Source organism: Homalodisca vitripennis, chromosome 4, assembly GCF_021130785.1.
Source record: "Homalodisca vitripennis isolate AUS2020 chromosome 4, UT_GWSS_2.1, whole genome shotgun sequence".
Lineage (NCBI taxonomy): Eukaryota > Metazoa > Arthropoda > Insecta > Hemiptera > Cicadellidae > Homalodisca > Homalodisca vitripennis.
Window position 1 is genome coordinate 155,942,323 of NC_060210.1, and position 17,994 is coordinate 155,960,316.

A 17,994-nucleotide genomic window follows, 5' to 3' on the forward strand; every position below is an offset into this window, starting at 1 on the left:
CATTGTAAGTTGTATTTACAAGAAAAAGCGTAAGTAATGTATTTTTGCAATTATTTTCTGTCTCATTCTTAAAAATATTCTGTTATACACTAGCCGAAGCGCTGCCGTCGCTTTCTGTCTCTCTTGCACTTCAAACTGTCTCTCTCCAACCACAAGCATCATACCGCAATAATTTTTCATTACTTTTTTATTTATATTTAATATTTAACAATCAAATTAACGTCTGGCAAATTAATTTTAGATTATTTTATGTTTAAATAACCTAATATAAAAATTACAGGCATTAAAAAATACTTTAAATTTGTTATAAAAAAAAAATTGTGCGTATGGCACATAATTAACAACAGTAAAAATGTCTGACAATAAAAAATTAATGTCTGGTAGATCTATCTAAAGGGAAAAAACTGAAAATTACACATAAAAAAATTCTTTTAAACTCCAGGATTTTCACCTGTGTAGGTAAGATGCGCATTAATAAACGCAACCACTGCCACCAGCCAGGTAGTCCGGACTCCAACCGAAAGAGCAAGAAAGACGGCATATCAAAAAATCAGCTGACCTGAAATTCTTGTTTTAGAAACGTTGCTAGCTCCCGTACTAAAGCCAACCTTAAAAAAAATACAACACGTCATAGCCTTGATATTAAACAATATTTTTTAATACTATTGTTAAGGAAATAATTTATAATTTTTTATTATCAAAGTAATATTTTATAAAACTACAGTAATTATTTATCTATTTACGTCTCTTCACACAAAAAATAAGACAATATGAGTTTGAGCTATTGGTAATTTGTGTACTACTGATCAGTTACAGAAAAATCAGTGAAAGAACATAAAAAGAGAAGACATAGGAACAGGTAACATTTTTTACCTCCTGATTTTTTGAAGTTGGTTAAAAGAAAAAAAACAAGGGTTTATATTAACATACAATAACATTTATTTTCCATTTATAACAAATATGTTACCTCAGGATCATCTCATTTTCTTTTGCTTGATCAAATAATTTCTCAGTGCAATCTGGAACAAATTATAACAATAAATGTGTTATGGAGAAAAATTGTCTTAATATTGTATTAATTATTGTTGTCTTGATAATGTACAGATGTAAAAGATCCATGACAGCAATATAATAAATAAATAAAGATGGAGGTGTGGAATTCGGGACACCTTACTAGGAAATAGAAGTAAACCTTTTAGTCACTGTTACAACTTTGCCTATTTCCCAAAATGGGATTTTTGGGGACGGCTCAAAATTTTAAAATGTAAAGATCCATTAAGTGACACTTCATTTAAAAAGTCTTGACAAAAGAAGAAAAATAGCAACTAGAGCTTTCCTTCTCAACCCACTACAAAATGGCAGTTCATTTAAATGAATTAAGTTAAAAGCATGGATGGATCCTGTTCAACCTTCAATGGACAAAAATATAAAAATGAAATTCAGGACACCCCTGCAAGAAACAAAAGTGAAATTATTTCCCCAAAATAAGCTTTTTGGGGGGTAGTTTAAAGATTTTAAATGTAAAGTTACATTAGCACTAATAATTGTATCAATTAACTAAAAAATACCAATATTTTAGAACATTTAGAGATTACATCTACTTTGAAGATCTACAAATAGCATGATACTGGAAACTTAGTGTTCATGACAGGGTGGCCAAATTTGTAAAGAATGTAAACTTTGTAAGATGTTGACGTTTTGATCAGTTGTCACAAACTACAATAAGTTTTTAAAACTGCTACTTTTAAAGACTATTAAAAATATACTTTCATATGAAAATAATAATTTTGTTAAAATGGTTTCTTACTTTCAGAACACACCTTGTACAATTTATAGGAACTCATTCAATAATCCTACAAAATCACAGATTTTTTTATCTGATACTTCTGTGTGTAGAAAACCACTGCTTTCTAAATATTTTATACATCAGCTATGAGACTGTATTTATGTATATACATCTCAGATTGACAATTAAAGTACCAACAAAAAGTTATACTAAATATATTACCTGTTTGTCTTTAAAGGAACGCTTTGTTTTCCCTCTGACTTTATGTTTTATCATCATAAAATTCTTGTTCTTCTTCTTTTCTCTGTTAGTTTTACTTGAAAAGGGATTCAGTCTTCCATCCTTGTAGCCAAACTTCTCCCTTCCTTCTTGTCCTTTCTAAAGAAATAAACACAGTTCTTTAGAAATTCTCTTTTAAAAAGTACATGGAAAGTATTTTCCTCATTAGTATAAAATCAGAAGTGCACGAAAACGTACATTTCACATGTACGTGTGATAATGATTGTCTTTGAATTCAAGCATCCCACATGTAGCGAGTGAGCAAGTTCAATCACTAAAAAAAACAGCTTTTATAAGTAAATGGCACAATGTTCTTGGTACCCATGAAAATAGAAGATTCCATTGTGTAGAAATCAATAGCTGGTTTTGTACCCAAATCAACGTTTTAATAAACAGAATAAATAAAAGAAAATGAACTGCGATTTTGCTTAAGTTTAGTGACCTTAGAATGCTAAAACCTGAGTCTATACCAACATTAAAAAATAGATTTCTTTCCCTTTTTATGGCACCAAACTAGTTGCTTCGACCTTTAATATATTTTGTTAAGATTTATTTATAAACTCTTACAATCTGTATTTCTATACTGGTTATGCCTATATATTGACATGTAAATAGTGATCTTTATTTTCAGATTTACTTATTGAGCAATTGTCTGAAGAAAATACCAATGTACAATTGAGACACTAAATGCATTGATGTGCAGCAGCGTTATTTTGAGTAACAAGTTGGCAGCAATAAAGAATTTGCATTTATGTCAAAACAAAAGTAACAGGGGAGAGAGGTGGTTGTGAAGCCAAGCCACACATTTTCTCGTTTGGTTAAGCTTCTAGTCGTGATCTTTCCAGTTCGTAAATTAATTGTTATTAGTTTATTTTACTTCAACAAAGTTATAAACATAAAATAAAAACCAATTTGTAATATCAAGTTTTATAAGACTAAATTTTTTATGTTTAAAAAGCTTTTCCGTAAGACTTTATATTTATTTTTCATGATTGTAACATTTCTTAGATAAATATTTTCTTAAACTATACTAAAGACATACTTATGGAAAAAATATCAAAAAGTAATTCCTTTGTTATTTTTTGGATTAGGAACCAAGTTCTCAAATAGACAAAATTTGTGCATAATTAAACATTGTTTAATAGTCCGGTAAAATAAGGATGCAACCTCGGAATGAAGATAATAAGCTAAAAATTTGCATACGTCTTTATTTTGATGGTATAAAACTTACCTCAAAAGTCTCATATAATCACGTGTACGCGTCTTTGGATATTTAAGGTCAAATTTCACGAAAATCAGTTTTTTTGCAAATATCTCGTTTCCCTTACGCTAAATGGCTATGAAGGTTGGTTAGAGAAAATTGTAGAACGGAAAATTCTCTTCAACTTTTGTCTGAAGTAATTTTATGTACGTTCAACCCTTTATGAGATACAGCGCAAAGAGTAGGGGACCGCTTACATGTATATACGATAATGCGAGGTCAGCCAGTAGAATACAATAAATAAATGAGTTATATTGTTAATTATTCACTACTATTATTATTACTTAATACTATTATTATTGTTAGCATTATTATCATTATTATTAAATATTTATTATTATTTACTAGCTGTTTCCCGCGGCTTCGCACGGTCTCTTAAGCTTTGCCCGTATATTTCTTTGCCTTCAAATAGTGTTTGGATATTTTAATATACGTAACTACTGTGTTGTAATTGCAGTTTATAATGTGCAGGCGCTTTGATAACTTTTATATCTTGCAGTACAGCCTGGTGGTTAGTTACATCAATGGGCATTGCGTATAAACCTTCTACATAGAAAAATACAAATTTTCATAGTGATCGGTCCAATAGTTTCTGAGTCTATAAAGGACAAACACACAAACATTCATTTTTATATATTATGATTGCAGAAAACAGTTTAAACAAAATTTGTCGTTTCTCTTAAGCTTACTCTATGCTTTAAAACTATAAAGTGTAAAGAAATTTATATATAAATATATTTTTTGTCGCATTATATATGTTTACAAAGAACAGCTGATTAAAAATTTGAAAAGACTCTTTCACTTAATAACATATGTTTGCTGCAATGCATTTTCTTACGGGTATTTCTGTAACCAGTGGGGCGGAATCCTGAATCGGGAAAGGGATAAAAAAGTATCCTATAACCTTCTACAGATCAAGACGAACAAATTAAAAAAAAAATTAGGCGAATCCGTCCAGCCGTTTGTGAGTGATGCTGTTACACACGAACAGTTTCATTTTTATATATATAGATTATTTAATATACCATATTTATAGATATTAATTATAAATTATATATTCTCTAAATAATACTTATTTTTATTTTTACCAAACATACAATATTAAAAGAAATATTTCAAATGAAGTTTAATTATATATTATTATTTATTGATCCAATAATCAATTTATTAAAAATTACAAATATAAAATATTTGTTTTCATTATTAATGATTAATATTTTTTGTTTAATTTTCTTCTTGTTCATCGTCTTCTTCTTCTTCTTCTTCCTCTGGCTGTTCAATATCGGATTCATTATCATCATTCTCGTTTACTAAATTATCAGAATAGAAAGATTCAAGAATATCAGGTACATATTCACTTTCTTCATTGAAACCATCCGAAGTTGATGAAGCGTTGAGGCATGATTGTCCATTACACTGCCCACAAATTAAAGTGCATCCTGATTTCCTGCATCCGCAATTAGAACCACAACCTTTCTTGCAATAATATCCTTCGTGTCTATTATCAGACCCAAATTTGGGAAATGATGAGAACCCCAGGAATTCGGCTGGGGTACTGCAAAATGAACTCCTGGAACCAATAACAACATTATTACCACCAGCACCAGAAGATCTGCTGAATACAATATATTTTCCAATAATGCTGACGAGCTGCTGTACTTGAAGGAAGAAGTCTTGATAACTGCACTGGTTGTTGAGTCTTGTTGATTTGATGAACTGGGGTGTATCGAAAAGAGTCTATATCGTCTTCTGATTTCGGAGCATTATACGTTGCTAAGAAAATACGTACTCCATTTCCAAATAATTCTTGTACAGAGCAGTTTTTTTGTTTAAATAGTTTCAGCTGATTGATTTAAATCGTGATGATTTTCGAACATTTCAATAAACGATATTTTACCTTTTCTATAAAGCGCAGAAGAAGTCATATCACATCCACTAAATGCGTGTAAAAATAATATGTGTTTCTTAGAATGAGGGTATTTATCAAAACTTTTCGATGAATACAGTTTTGTCTCCACATTACCCTTACCCATTTTTTTGAAAAAAATTTCTTGATGATGTGATTGAGCACGTCCTATCAAGATAACTAGCAAATAAATATCTTCGCCTACAATGACAGAAGTTTTTTTTTTTTAAGTTCAGACTCTGCAATAGCTGTTTCTACAATGACAACATCAGCATCATCTCTGGCTTGTTTTGTAGTGATATTAACAGTTTTTAATTTGTTGATAAGCATGTCTATAAATATTTTTTTATTAGATGAATTCGATAAAAACTGTTCTTGGCTGATTGGCACCTCCATTGTTTTATCAAAGCGGAGTTCGTAAGATTTTGAAACAACAGCAGTTCTTCTTAATTGTTCCATTGCTTTAATGTTCTTAGTGTTAGTCTGAGTAACCATCAAATACAACAACGATACTTGACCCATAATGTGTTTGTAAAATATTTGACGTATTTATTCAAAATAGATAGATAGAGATAGTATCATCTTTATTCCATACAACGCGATGCAAGAGAAAACCACCATCGATGATATATGTTGTAGTGGTTTCGTCTCGGTATATTAAATAATAAATATTTAATAATAATTGCTAACAATAGTAATAGTATTAAGTAATAATAATAATAGCAAGTGAATAATTAAACAATATAACTCATTTATTTATTGTATTCTACTGGCTAACCTCGCATTATCGTATATACAGGTAAGCGGTTCCCCTACTCTTTGCGCTGTATCTCAAAAAGGGTTGAACGTACATAAAATTACTTCAGACCAAAGTTGAAGAGAATTTTCCGTTCTACAATTTCTCTAACCACCTTCAAAGTCATTTAGCGTAAGGGAAACGAGATATTTGCAAAAAAACTGATTTTTTCGTGAAATTTGACCTTAAATATCCAAAGACGCGTACACGTGATTATATGAGACTTTTGAGGTAAGTTTTATACCATCAAAATAAAGACGGTAAGCAAAATTTTTAGCTTATTATCTTTCATTCCGAGGTTGCATCCTTATTTTGCCTAATTTTACTGAGTTATAAACTTAATAGAATATAAAGAAAACAATAAAAATAGCTAAATAAATTATTATTCTAAAAAGTAAATCTCTTTTGTAATGTTCATTTTCAATTTTATAGTAACAGATTTTTAGTTTTCGTAATAATATTATGAATCTTGAAATAAAAAATAAAATTCTATTATTAAAATGAAATGGTTTTTTTTTCCTAAAAGTAAAACTTAACGAGCTACACAATAACACTTTTTGAAGGGTTATGCAGTTTTCTATACAATCAGAAATATTTCAAGTATACAAACTTTTTCATTAAGTTATTCCTACAAAAAATGTACTACTCACTACTAGATGCATAAAAAGACTCAAAATATTCTTGGGCTTCTGGTGTATACTGCAGTTGTTATGACCTGCTGGATGTGATTTAGTATGATTACCTGGACTTCAGTGAATAACTGGTATAAATTAAAGGTAAGCTTGGCGAAGTCATCTTTATCCTTCAGAATCTTTCCTAACTCAAATACACTTAATGACAAAAGTGTCTACCACTATTTATTCGAGTTGCATGTCTCTAATACCCAGTTACCCTTTGAAGTGGTTTAGCATCAAGAATTAAAAGCATAAGTCACTTAGCAAAAGAAGGTCATTTGTTTCACTCTTCTAATAGTTCAAAAGCTTATGTTGCTGGCCAACACCTCCAATTGTGGGCCAAACTTCTGCTGATCCTAAAGTATCAAGTACAAAGAAGACAGTATTGGGCACTCAATTACTGATGTCATTCACAACAATACTAAGAAAAGGGCCAGTGTAAGAACAATACTCTAAGAAACTCGACAATCAATGATTTCATCAGTTTTTGACTCAAGATGCACCTATTGATATTACGGAATAGAATTTCAACTGAATGAGTCCCACTAACCAAGTATGATTAAATTGCAAACATTGCTTCTGAAAGCAAAATATTATAACTTATTTATTTATTAATGATATTTTATTAACAATATCAAAAGCTTTGCTCAAGTTAAAATATACACAAAAATTAATTATTTTCACTCATCCAGTGCAAATAAGGAAACAGGACATTTTTTAGCCACTGAGTGATAGCAAATGTCAGGAAATTCTTTTATTAGTAAATATTTTTTTCTGGTAGGCAAAATTTTTTCTTATAAAACAAAACTGATATCAAATCAATAGAAACAAAGGTGTATGAGAAATAACTATTTCAACTTAGGAGAAAATAGTCTGTGGTATTCTCATTTTGGGCAGATGTTTGGTTGCTAATCTAGGTTAATACGTACATTAACAAAGAAGGAGTATGGTATAAGTACAGGTATGTCTACATATACTAAGAGACATCATTCAGAGTTAGGTAGGACAAAGCATTCTCAATATACAGTCAGACCAATACCTGTAAGATTTATAGTCCTTTATTTTCCTTGATCTTTGAGTTATTAGTTTATGGCCCTTTATAAAGATTAGTCAATGAGTAACACAATTAAAAAAAAACATTAAATTTATTCTGTGAATCACATAAAAGGTTTTCATCTCTATTTTAGTTTAAATAATAACCACCTTAAATCTTAACTTACCTTTACAGATTCAATCCGAGCTTGTCTGTCATGTTTTCTTTTTTTGTAAATATTTTCAATATCTGCTAGAGACACTAATTCCTTTCTGAAACAGAAAACAAATATACTGATGTGCATAAATTTGTCTTGTCAGATATAATAAACTTGCCATATGTCAATGTTATATAGAGTGTTCTATACAATATAATTAGGAATAAAATGTTTATTTTAATGACTTTTATTGAGCTCACATAAATCTCTTGTCAATTTACTAATTACAATCAATCAATCTCTTTATAGACAAAATGCACATTGCACATATCATACTTTCAGGCATTGTGGCAATTGTTATTAACAACATTCACTAACAAAAATTACTTACTTTTCTTTTAAGTCTTCCATTTTTCTTTTGACTCCCTTCTTGGGAGCCTCTACTTGTTTTCGAATCAGAGCAGCATCAATTTCCTTAAAGTCGTCATCAGTAAGAATACGCATTACACTTACTTCAGCAGCTTGTTTCTTTTTCAGTTCTAGAGCTTCTTTACAGTCATCCTAGAACAAAATTATGAATAAATTAGTGTTATGATTCCTTTATCAAAAACTTAAATGAAATTCTACCAAAATTTAGCATGCATTTTTTAAATCCTAAAGATGGATTTTTGTATTAGCTTTTGTACAATTTATAAAAAAACCTAATACAAATAGCTTGTATTAGCAATTGAATATCTGATGAAAAAACGAGAGATGCCTTAAAAAATAATTAAACTTGAACATAATACAACTCTTTGAATGCCTACTTTGGTGTACACTTTTACACAGTTACTTATTGAATGGCACAACTTTCATAAATATTGAACTAGCACCTTAGGTTTTATTCATATACAGGGAGTTCATATAAACTGCCTACCACAGCGTGCATGCAAGTTTTGAACACTCAAAACTAAGTGTGAATAAAATATGTACATTATGAAAATAGTGTTAAATGTTATAGTCTTTTCTGTAATAAAAGTGAATCTCAAAATTGTTATGAGATTCAAATCCCTCCGTGTTTTTAAAATGAACTGTGATTCATCTGCAGTGAATAATAACGAGAAAGTACAATATTATATATCCTTTTTTTATAATTATCATTGCAAAAATACTGTAACACTGCAACATAGTCAACAGAAGATGGCACACTTATTATTCTCTTATAAGTACACTCAAGTTAATGTATAAAATTTAAAAAATGATCTTGTACAACCTGTAGTTACTTTTACATTGTATATTCAACATTTGTTTTCTTAAATATAATGTATTAAATGTTCTCTTATGCTGAAAGATATTATGTACACAGTTTACGTTTGATCATTTCCTTTGCAGTTTTTCCATTTTTGACATATTCAAGATACTTATTAGATAATTAATTAATTATTAACCAATTAAAGATCTAGTCCAAGTATCTTTTACTTTAAAAATTGCTGTACTCCTATTATCTTTCATAATTTAGGAGCCAAAATGATTGTTGAGCTTATTTTTTTACATATTTCCATAACTATAAAATTATGTTAGTAAAACTTACAAACACTTCTATAACATTCTTTATAAACCTTTCAGTGTCAAACACTTTTTTGGAATATTAATGAATAATGCCAAGTGTATGTTTACAGGTGTTATCCAAAAGTGCCAACGCCATTTTTAGCAATTTACATACAATTATAATGAATGTCATAACTTTGATATTTATTGGCCTAGTTTTATAATTTTTTTGTACAAAAATGTGTATATTAACACTAAATATTCTAAAAAATGTCTTATACTATAAGAAAAATAAAAGATAACAATAAAATCTTAAAAATGTTTTTCCTTTTATAATTTTCTGGTTTGACACTCAAATAAGTTCTAACAAATTCTCACACTCAACAAAGTCAAGCACACTAAAAGAACACTTTATTTTAAACATACCATCTAATTTTTATCCTATATTATTTTAAAATCCTATATTTTTTGTAAATATAGGATTTTTTAAACACTGCTCACGTTTTTTTTATAAGGAACTAAAATTCTATCTTGATTAGCAAAATGTCCATGTCTTGTACTACATTTCTATGAGTGATAGCCATAATAATAACTATATAGCAATGTAAAAAAGAATAGGCCTAACATGATTTTGGCTATTTACAAATATTTTCATGATAAAAGATATATTAGTTACAAAGTTATCATTTAGGTATTCTTCCTCCACTACTCTTCCGAGTATTTTCACTCAGTGGGCACCTTCAACGATTCATAATACTTCACTGCATGCCTAAATTACACACGATTTGATTATATTATAGTTATAAACAAACGTAAACATAACAACAACATTCTAACAGAGCACTCGCCTAAACAGCAGACTGGAAAAACTCTACGAAAACAAAGACTTCATTGACAATCGGCCAATTTAATCCTAAACTTCTGTCATTGTTACTGATTGATCAGCTGTGTTCGTGCACTATATAACATGCTTAACAGAAAGTACATTTACTTTTAATGCAAATTGATATAAAATATATGTACAAAAATAATGTATTATATTTTCTTAAAAACTACGGTAAACAGAACATTGGCAATTTATGCATGTTTTAAAAACACCCGGTTACCCAGACATTGGCACTAAAGGGTTAATCAACCAACAACTTAGTAAACAATCCATAGTATTTACATATGATAGTAAAATTAGAAATTTACAACACATGATAAAGTTTGTGGCTATGTTACCTAAAAATACCAAACAAAAAGGTATCAGTCCCATTGGGTTATCAATATTCTAATATAAAGTATGACAGAAGAGAAAGAAACAGGTTGAGTTATTTCTTTCAGAGTTAATAGCTAAGTACCATTACAGTGCATTCTGTTACAGCCAAATTTAGTTTATTTTCAAATAAAATTTCTCTTGCAAACTTTCACTTCCTTGGGAGGGGTGGAGTAAGACTATCAAAATTATGAACACGCTTCACGCCTGGTGATCCGCAAAACTTTCTACAGTTAAGAATTATCAAACTAGAATAATAAACTAATTATGTCATACTTCTTTATAATTAAGCATTTATATATTCAAAGTCTGCTTTGATTAAAACTGATTTAACTAATAACATTACATTACAACAATAAACTAGTACACTACTGTGAAATACTTTATTGTTACCTGCACATTAAAAATAATAATTATGAGATTAACTAAAGATTAAGAACGGAACATTTAACATCAGTTACAAATATATTCATTTCATTTGGTTTTTAACAGTTCAAATTACCTGTATTGTACAAAAAAATTAAGTCTACAGGGAAAGCTAGATTACTTTGTAATAAATTTACCTTTTCTTTTGACAAATCTGTATCTTTTCCATCAATTTCATCAGTTTGGTTCATATCTTTGTCCTTTTCCACGACTGAACTAATTTCATCTTCAGAATGTGAAATATCAACCCACGATTCATTATCACTGTCTGAGTCTGATTCATCACTGTCTTGTTCCTCAGCCTATAAAATAACATACATTGGATTACACTGTATACAGGTTTGTAATCAATTAATAAAACATCTTCACTCAAGACTCAAATATATTGCAGGGATAAGAAGAAATTTAGGGATAAAAAATGGTTATCACTTTAACTCTTCCTTATTTACTCAATGCTCTAGTGGTCTGCTTATATTATCTAAGTGGTGAAGAATTCTACAACTGTGACGCACTCAAGCCTTTTCAAAACAAGGACATGGATAGGCATCATGCATAAAAAGCATCATGAGTCAAAGACTTGTGTAGTTAAAAAATTGTTACAGAATCATCTTAGAACTGTTGCAACCTCCATATTTATTGTGATGGTGGAAAAATGCTGAATAACCACTGGTTCCTTGTCTGCTACAGAACGAATGACATATATCTATGCGTGATAGGTCAGTCAGCAGTCATGTCCAGGAATAGTTAGTTATAGAACTAACTGTTATGTATTTATGTATATATATACATGGTGTTTCAGAACTATTATAGGATATTTTAGAGGATCGTTCTTATGGTTAAGTAAACTCATTTTTGTCTATAGTTGGATTTTTAAGATTTTCGTATTCTGTCTGAAAGTATGTATATTTTTTATTTAAAAATATGTTTTCTGGAAAACCCTTAAACATCACTAACTATATACAACATACAGCAAACACATAAAGGACTCAATTACGCTAATAATTCAGAACATGTCTGTTTAGTTCAATAATTGCTTTGATAAAAACATAACAATGGTAAAATAAATAAATGTATGTACTGTAACAGCTGATAAGATTATGCACAAGTTCCAAACAATCAGCTGTTTGTTAATCTTAAAGCAAAGCAATAGTTTCAATAATAAACATGCTTAAGTGGGTTTGTTCTTTTTTTTCAGTATGATTACTGCCACTGGCCTACATTTGATAGTTAGTTAATAAATGTCTTGTCACCTAAATAATTTAAATTTTTACACTGAGAACTGGCTTGAATAACTGCAGAGTGTACCTGCCATCTTCACTAAAGTTACAATATTTTAGTTATTTTCCCCTTGTTTTACTTAAACATATGCTGTTGGCTTTCATAACATGTAAACAAAGTTATTCTTCTAACTTGATCATTAAGTCGAACATTTTAAATGGTCTCCATATTGAAATGGAGATATAAAATTTAAGTTTATGTTTTTTAAATATACATTATTACTGCTACCATCCATGCAACATTTGGTTAATGTACGTATAAGTGTTTCCAATATAATTCCATATAAGTGAAGATCCAAGTACAGATAAAAATGAATTTATTGTAATCTTAATGATCCCCTTGAATATCCGACAATAGTTCTGAAACATCCTGAATATGTATAATTGTATATAATATACAGGGTGTCCAAAAAGTCCCGGGTCGGTTAAATATTTTTCAAAATATTTAAAATAGATCTACAAAACCTTACACAAAGTTACTGGACATAAAAATCTATTTTATCACATATTCAGTGATCCGCTACTTCTTCAGGGGGGCGGCCCGCCAGGAGTCAGAAGAAAATCTTAAACGTAAGCATTGGTTGATATGCATATAAAATAAAAGGTCTTTATTAGTAGAGTACAGAGCCGCAAACCCGACCTCAAACGGATAACCGAGTCACAAATGGCAGCCGTTCAAAGATGGCTAGAGTTTGGGTCCAAAAAGTCCCGAGTCGGTTAAATATTTTTCAAAATATTTAAAATAGAGCTACAAAACCTTACACAAAGTTACTGGACATAAAATCTATTTTATCACATATTCAGTGATCCGCTACTTCTTCAGGGAGGCGGCCCGCCAGGAGTCAGAAGAAAATCTTAAACGTAAGCATAGGTTGATATGCATATCAAATAAAAGGTCTTTATTAGTAGAGTACAGAGCCGCAAACCCGACCTCAAACGGATAACCAAGTCAAAAATGACAGTTGTTCAAAGATGGCTTGAGTTTGCAACTTAGGTTAATGTAAAAAATAAACTGATGAGCTTTTTGATTTTAACTTTACTAACCCAAAACTCCGATCCCTCTCAGAAATAACGAAACTTATTATTCCACAACAACAATTAATTGTAAACAGTTTTGGGTTTATAATTAATTTTATAATTAAAATATTTAACCGACCCGGGACTTTTTGGACACCCTGTATATATATATATATATATATATATATATATATATATACTGGGTGCTTCAAAAAAATGTATACACACTTTGAACTATCGTAGTTTTCCTGCTCTACAAGGCTAATGTTATATTTCTTCGCCAGGTGGCAGCATAATCGTCCCTTTATGTTATATTGTTAGTTGGAATTTGTAATATCAACATGGCGGACGTACGTTTGAGTTTTGAAGAACGTAAGCAGGTTATTAAGTGGTACTGGAAGTTTGAGAATGTAAATGAAGTTTAAAGACAGTGGAGAAGGGAATATGATACAGAACCACCTTCAAGATTAACAATTACACGCATACGAGACAAATTCGAAGTTAATGGAACAGTGTGTGATGTGCATAAAGGTCATTCAGGTCGACCTCGAACAGCTACAAGTGATGAGTCTTCAACAGCAGTCTTGGAACTGTTTCAAACGCTCTCCTAACAAATCTAGCAAGTGGTAGCAGCGTGCTACGCATTCTGAAGAGAGGCAAGTATCGTGTTTACATTCCAAGGCTGGTGTAACAGCTAAGTGACGACGATCCAGATCAAAGGTTGCAATTTTGTGAATGGATTCAGGAGATGGTGATACGTGAACCGGTATTTATGGGTAGCATCATTTGGTCGGATGAAGCCCAATTCAAACTTAATGGAACTGTCAATAGGCACAATTGTGTTTACTGGGCTGAAAACAATCCTCACATTATAACTGAAACAGCTGTAAATTTGCCTGGTGTGAATGTGTGGTGCGGTTTGTTTCAAGGGGACTCATTGGACCTTTTCGATTTGAAGGTACTGTAACTGGTATTAATTACCTAAAAATGCTTGCTGATTCCATATTTCCTGCCATTCGTGCATTATACGGTAATTATAATTTTTATTTTTCAACAAAATGGTGCCCCGCCGCACTATCACAGGGATGTACGAGCTTACCTGGATCAAAATTTGCAGGATAGGACGCAGGGGGCCAATCGAGTTTCCAGCACGCTCTCCAGACCTTACACCACTGGATTTCTTCTTATGGGGCACAGTAAAAGATGAGGTGTACAAACGTAAACTACGTAATCTAGACATTCTTTGGAATGAGATTCAAGCTGTGTGTAGAGAAATCTCATTGGACGTTTTGATACGATGTACAGAATCAGTGGTGACTCGTACTCGGAATTGTGTTGATGCTGCAGGTCACCAATTTGAACAGTATTAACATTTGTTATTTACGTTTCATTTAAATTGGACTTTAAGCTTTCTAATTTACTGAAATTTTACTTTGTAGAACGGTAAATAAATTTTCTATGGAAGTTCAAAGTGTGTATACATTTTTTTGAAGCACCCAGTATATATATGTATGTATATATACACACACGCACACACACACACACACACACACACACACACACACACACACACATAGTATATATATATATATATATATATATATATATATATATATATATATATATTACTCATACCACCATAAATGCAATTTGCTGACATTGAATATATATTCAGAAAAATAAAACTAAAAATGAAATAGGAACATATGTTCTTTGTTTGGCTTACAACATTCTCTTATAAATAGCTACAAGATAGAACCACATAACGAGCTGTTGTGTTCTATGGACGTCAAACCACGTAATGAGGTTGTAAGTTGGCAATTCCACATGACGTCAAACCATGTAAATTGGTTAAAGATTCATTCAGAACAAAATAAATATCTTACAGCTATTACTGATATTTGAAGTTTTTGTTACAATTTTGTTATTATGTTATAGATTTTCACGTAATGTTAAATAAATGAAATAAGGTTTCAAGATTCTTTCAAATAAAATTTGCTCTTAAGTAACTTGTTTAAAATAATACATACCATTTAAAGTGAAATAGTCAACTACCATAGTGAAAAACTGATATTCCATATACTTAAATATGAAAATATTGTACATATTGTATTGTTAGACTTCAGGCCCTACCTTGTTTTCTTCAAGCAAAACTTCTGCCCCTGGGACATATTCTTGTACATCTATTTCTCCAAAGTTTTTCATCTTTAGCTCCACTGATGCTTCTGTTGGTCTTCCCTGAAAAACAAATTTTATTCAATTAATACATTTCTATTTATAATCCAACTGACATAAAATAATACACAGCACATGCATAACATTTAGTTTGTTTTATATGGTTCACAATTTTTTTATTAAAAAATTAACAATATAAAAATGTGTTAAGTTTTATCCTAAAAATAGCCTATTTATAACATGTTAAGCACCATACTAAATTTAATATATTTTAAAAGAAAAGTAAAGCATCTGAACTTGTAAATTGAGATCTCCTACAATAAATTTGTAAATTAGAACAATTGTTGGATCTGTTTGTTATGATTGTGTTAATATCTTTACATTTTTTTGAGGACAACTTAAAAAATGATTGTTACTCATACTTTTATTAGTTTATCTTTATCCTAAACTCATTTTTTAACTTCGCTGTTTAATAAACTTTGCATATTAAAAATATATTTAGTTTGTACTTTTCGTAAACTTCAAATAGTCTATAGGAGTAGTCCAATTAATTTTGTTATATCTTTGATTCATTTCATCAATACCTTTAAGATCATATGTAAAATAACCTATGCTAACAATCAAAATTTTTTACAGATACCTTAAGAAAGTGAATCTACTACACATGGCATAAAAAGTAGATTTTTAAGTCCTATATTGTTGTGCTATTTTTTTTAAAAGAACCATTAAAAATAATCAAATTATCCCAGTAGACAACGCTAAACAAGAGTGACTTATTAAACACAAATAAAATTGAGACTGGAAATGGAACTAACAGCTAAGCAGCCCAAACTAAATCAAAATATACTTTGTATACAATGTTCCATAGGCTATTTTATGAATATGTTTTTATTTATCAACCCTTAATCCTTTTAACATATAGTGCGGACATCCACTTTTTATTATTTTACTGGCCACCTATTTTACCATATACTTTGAAACTCCACAGACTAGCGTAAAAAGATGTATTGCAACGAAATAGAACGTTTCGCAATCCTTTGTATTTTGTCAGTCTGTCATTGAGAAATTGCAAATCATCTCAGCTGAATGCTAACTGACTGTCACAGACAGCTGTATTTCACTTGTTGTGAATATTCCACCTTGTTTATTGTTTTTAGGTTAAAACAGTATAAAGTAAAGTAGTTGATATTAGATTTTCATTTATTTGATTTGAAAATGAGTTAAAGGAATCGTTCTGTAGATGAAAATACACCAATTACTAACTTAGTTGCAAGTGGCGTGGATGTGGGCCAACAAATTGTTGAGTGATAGCTATCTTGACATTTCTGAAAACATTTTTTAGAGATATACATATTGTATTAACCCTGGAACTGGCAAACGCCTGATATCGGGCGTAGCGATGAGTCAAACTGGTTCATTCGGCTATTGTTATTTTCGTCAGCTGCATGGTGTTCTGTCTGGTTTATTATTTGTGTGAGTTTGTTGTAATGATGGTTGTGTATATGACACAATAATAGAAAGTTTTTGTGCGTGTTTATGTAATGGATCGTAATTTCCGCGATCATTCAAGTGGACTTTCGAGAATTAGTTGTACATTGACACCAATCGAAAGAGGAAGGTTCAATTTATGTAAATAATACACTAATAAATAATTTTTATCGTTTCGCTACACGTCCATACGTTTTTAATAATCTCTGAACTGTTTGTTTACATTCTCCCGCGCTAGTTGCGCGCGCAGCGATGAGTCAACTGGTTCATATTCGGCTTGTTATTGTTATTTCGTCAGCTGCATGGTGTTCTGTCTGGTTTATTGTTTTTTTTGAGTTTGTTGTAATGATGGTTGTGTATATAACACAATAATAGTAAATGTTTTGTGCGTGATTACGTAATGGATCGTAATTTCCGCGATTGTTCAAGTGACATTCGAGAACTACTTGAACATAAAAATAAGCAACGATGAGGATTCCGATTTAGACATTCAATCAGAACATAATTAAACAAATATATAATAAATATTAAAAAAAAAAGAAAATTAATATAAACTAATAGTTACAAGATTGTACAAATCCAAGTGGGCTTTGAAGTTCTTACTTTTGTTGGTAAGTAGCACTTTCGAATGTCAGTGTATGATTTTTGTATCATTTTATCACATGTAAAAATAAATACCTTATAAACTATGTGTTGTTTTATTTTTACTCAGAATTATATGCTCTTCCTTTTCTATATTTTGGATTTTGCATATCACTAACAACAACAATTTTACAAATCAAAATCTTTGAACTAACTTTTCTTTTCTCTAAACATTTTTTTTTTTTTCATGAAGAGTTAGAGTAAGGGTATTTTTTTTTGTTTTAATTATATTATGTGAAAAATGTTCCTTGAACAATGCTGAATAAAGAAATATATAATATGAAGGGCTCAG

General features: G+C 30.3%; 1 protein-coding gene across 2 annotated transcripts in view; it reads right to left on the minus strand.

The window, feature by feature from the left end:
- Positions 1–915: 915 nt before the first annotated feature.
- Positions 916–17,994, minus strand: part of LOC124360365 (protein SDA1 homolog) — a 43,813-nt gene continuing 26,734 nt past the window's right edge. For both annotated transcript variants that reach the window (XM_046813928.1, XM_046813927.1), the window contains 6 exons: positions 15,531–15,635; positions 11,241–11,405; positions 8,284–8,453; positions 7,923–8,007; positions 2,009–2,164; positions 916–1,019 (listed from right to left, as the gene is read on the minus strand). In XM_046813928.1, coding sequence (XP_046669884.1) covers positions 975–1,019; positions 2,009–2,164; positions 7,923–8,007; positions 8,284–8,453; positions 11,241–11,405; positions 15,531–15,635 — 726 coding nt within the window. In that variant the 3' untranslated portion in view covers positions 916–974. The remainder of the gene's footprint in view (positions 1,020–2,008; positions 2,165–7,922; positions 8,008–8,283; positions 8,454–11,240; positions 11,406–15,530; positions 15,636–17,994) is intronic.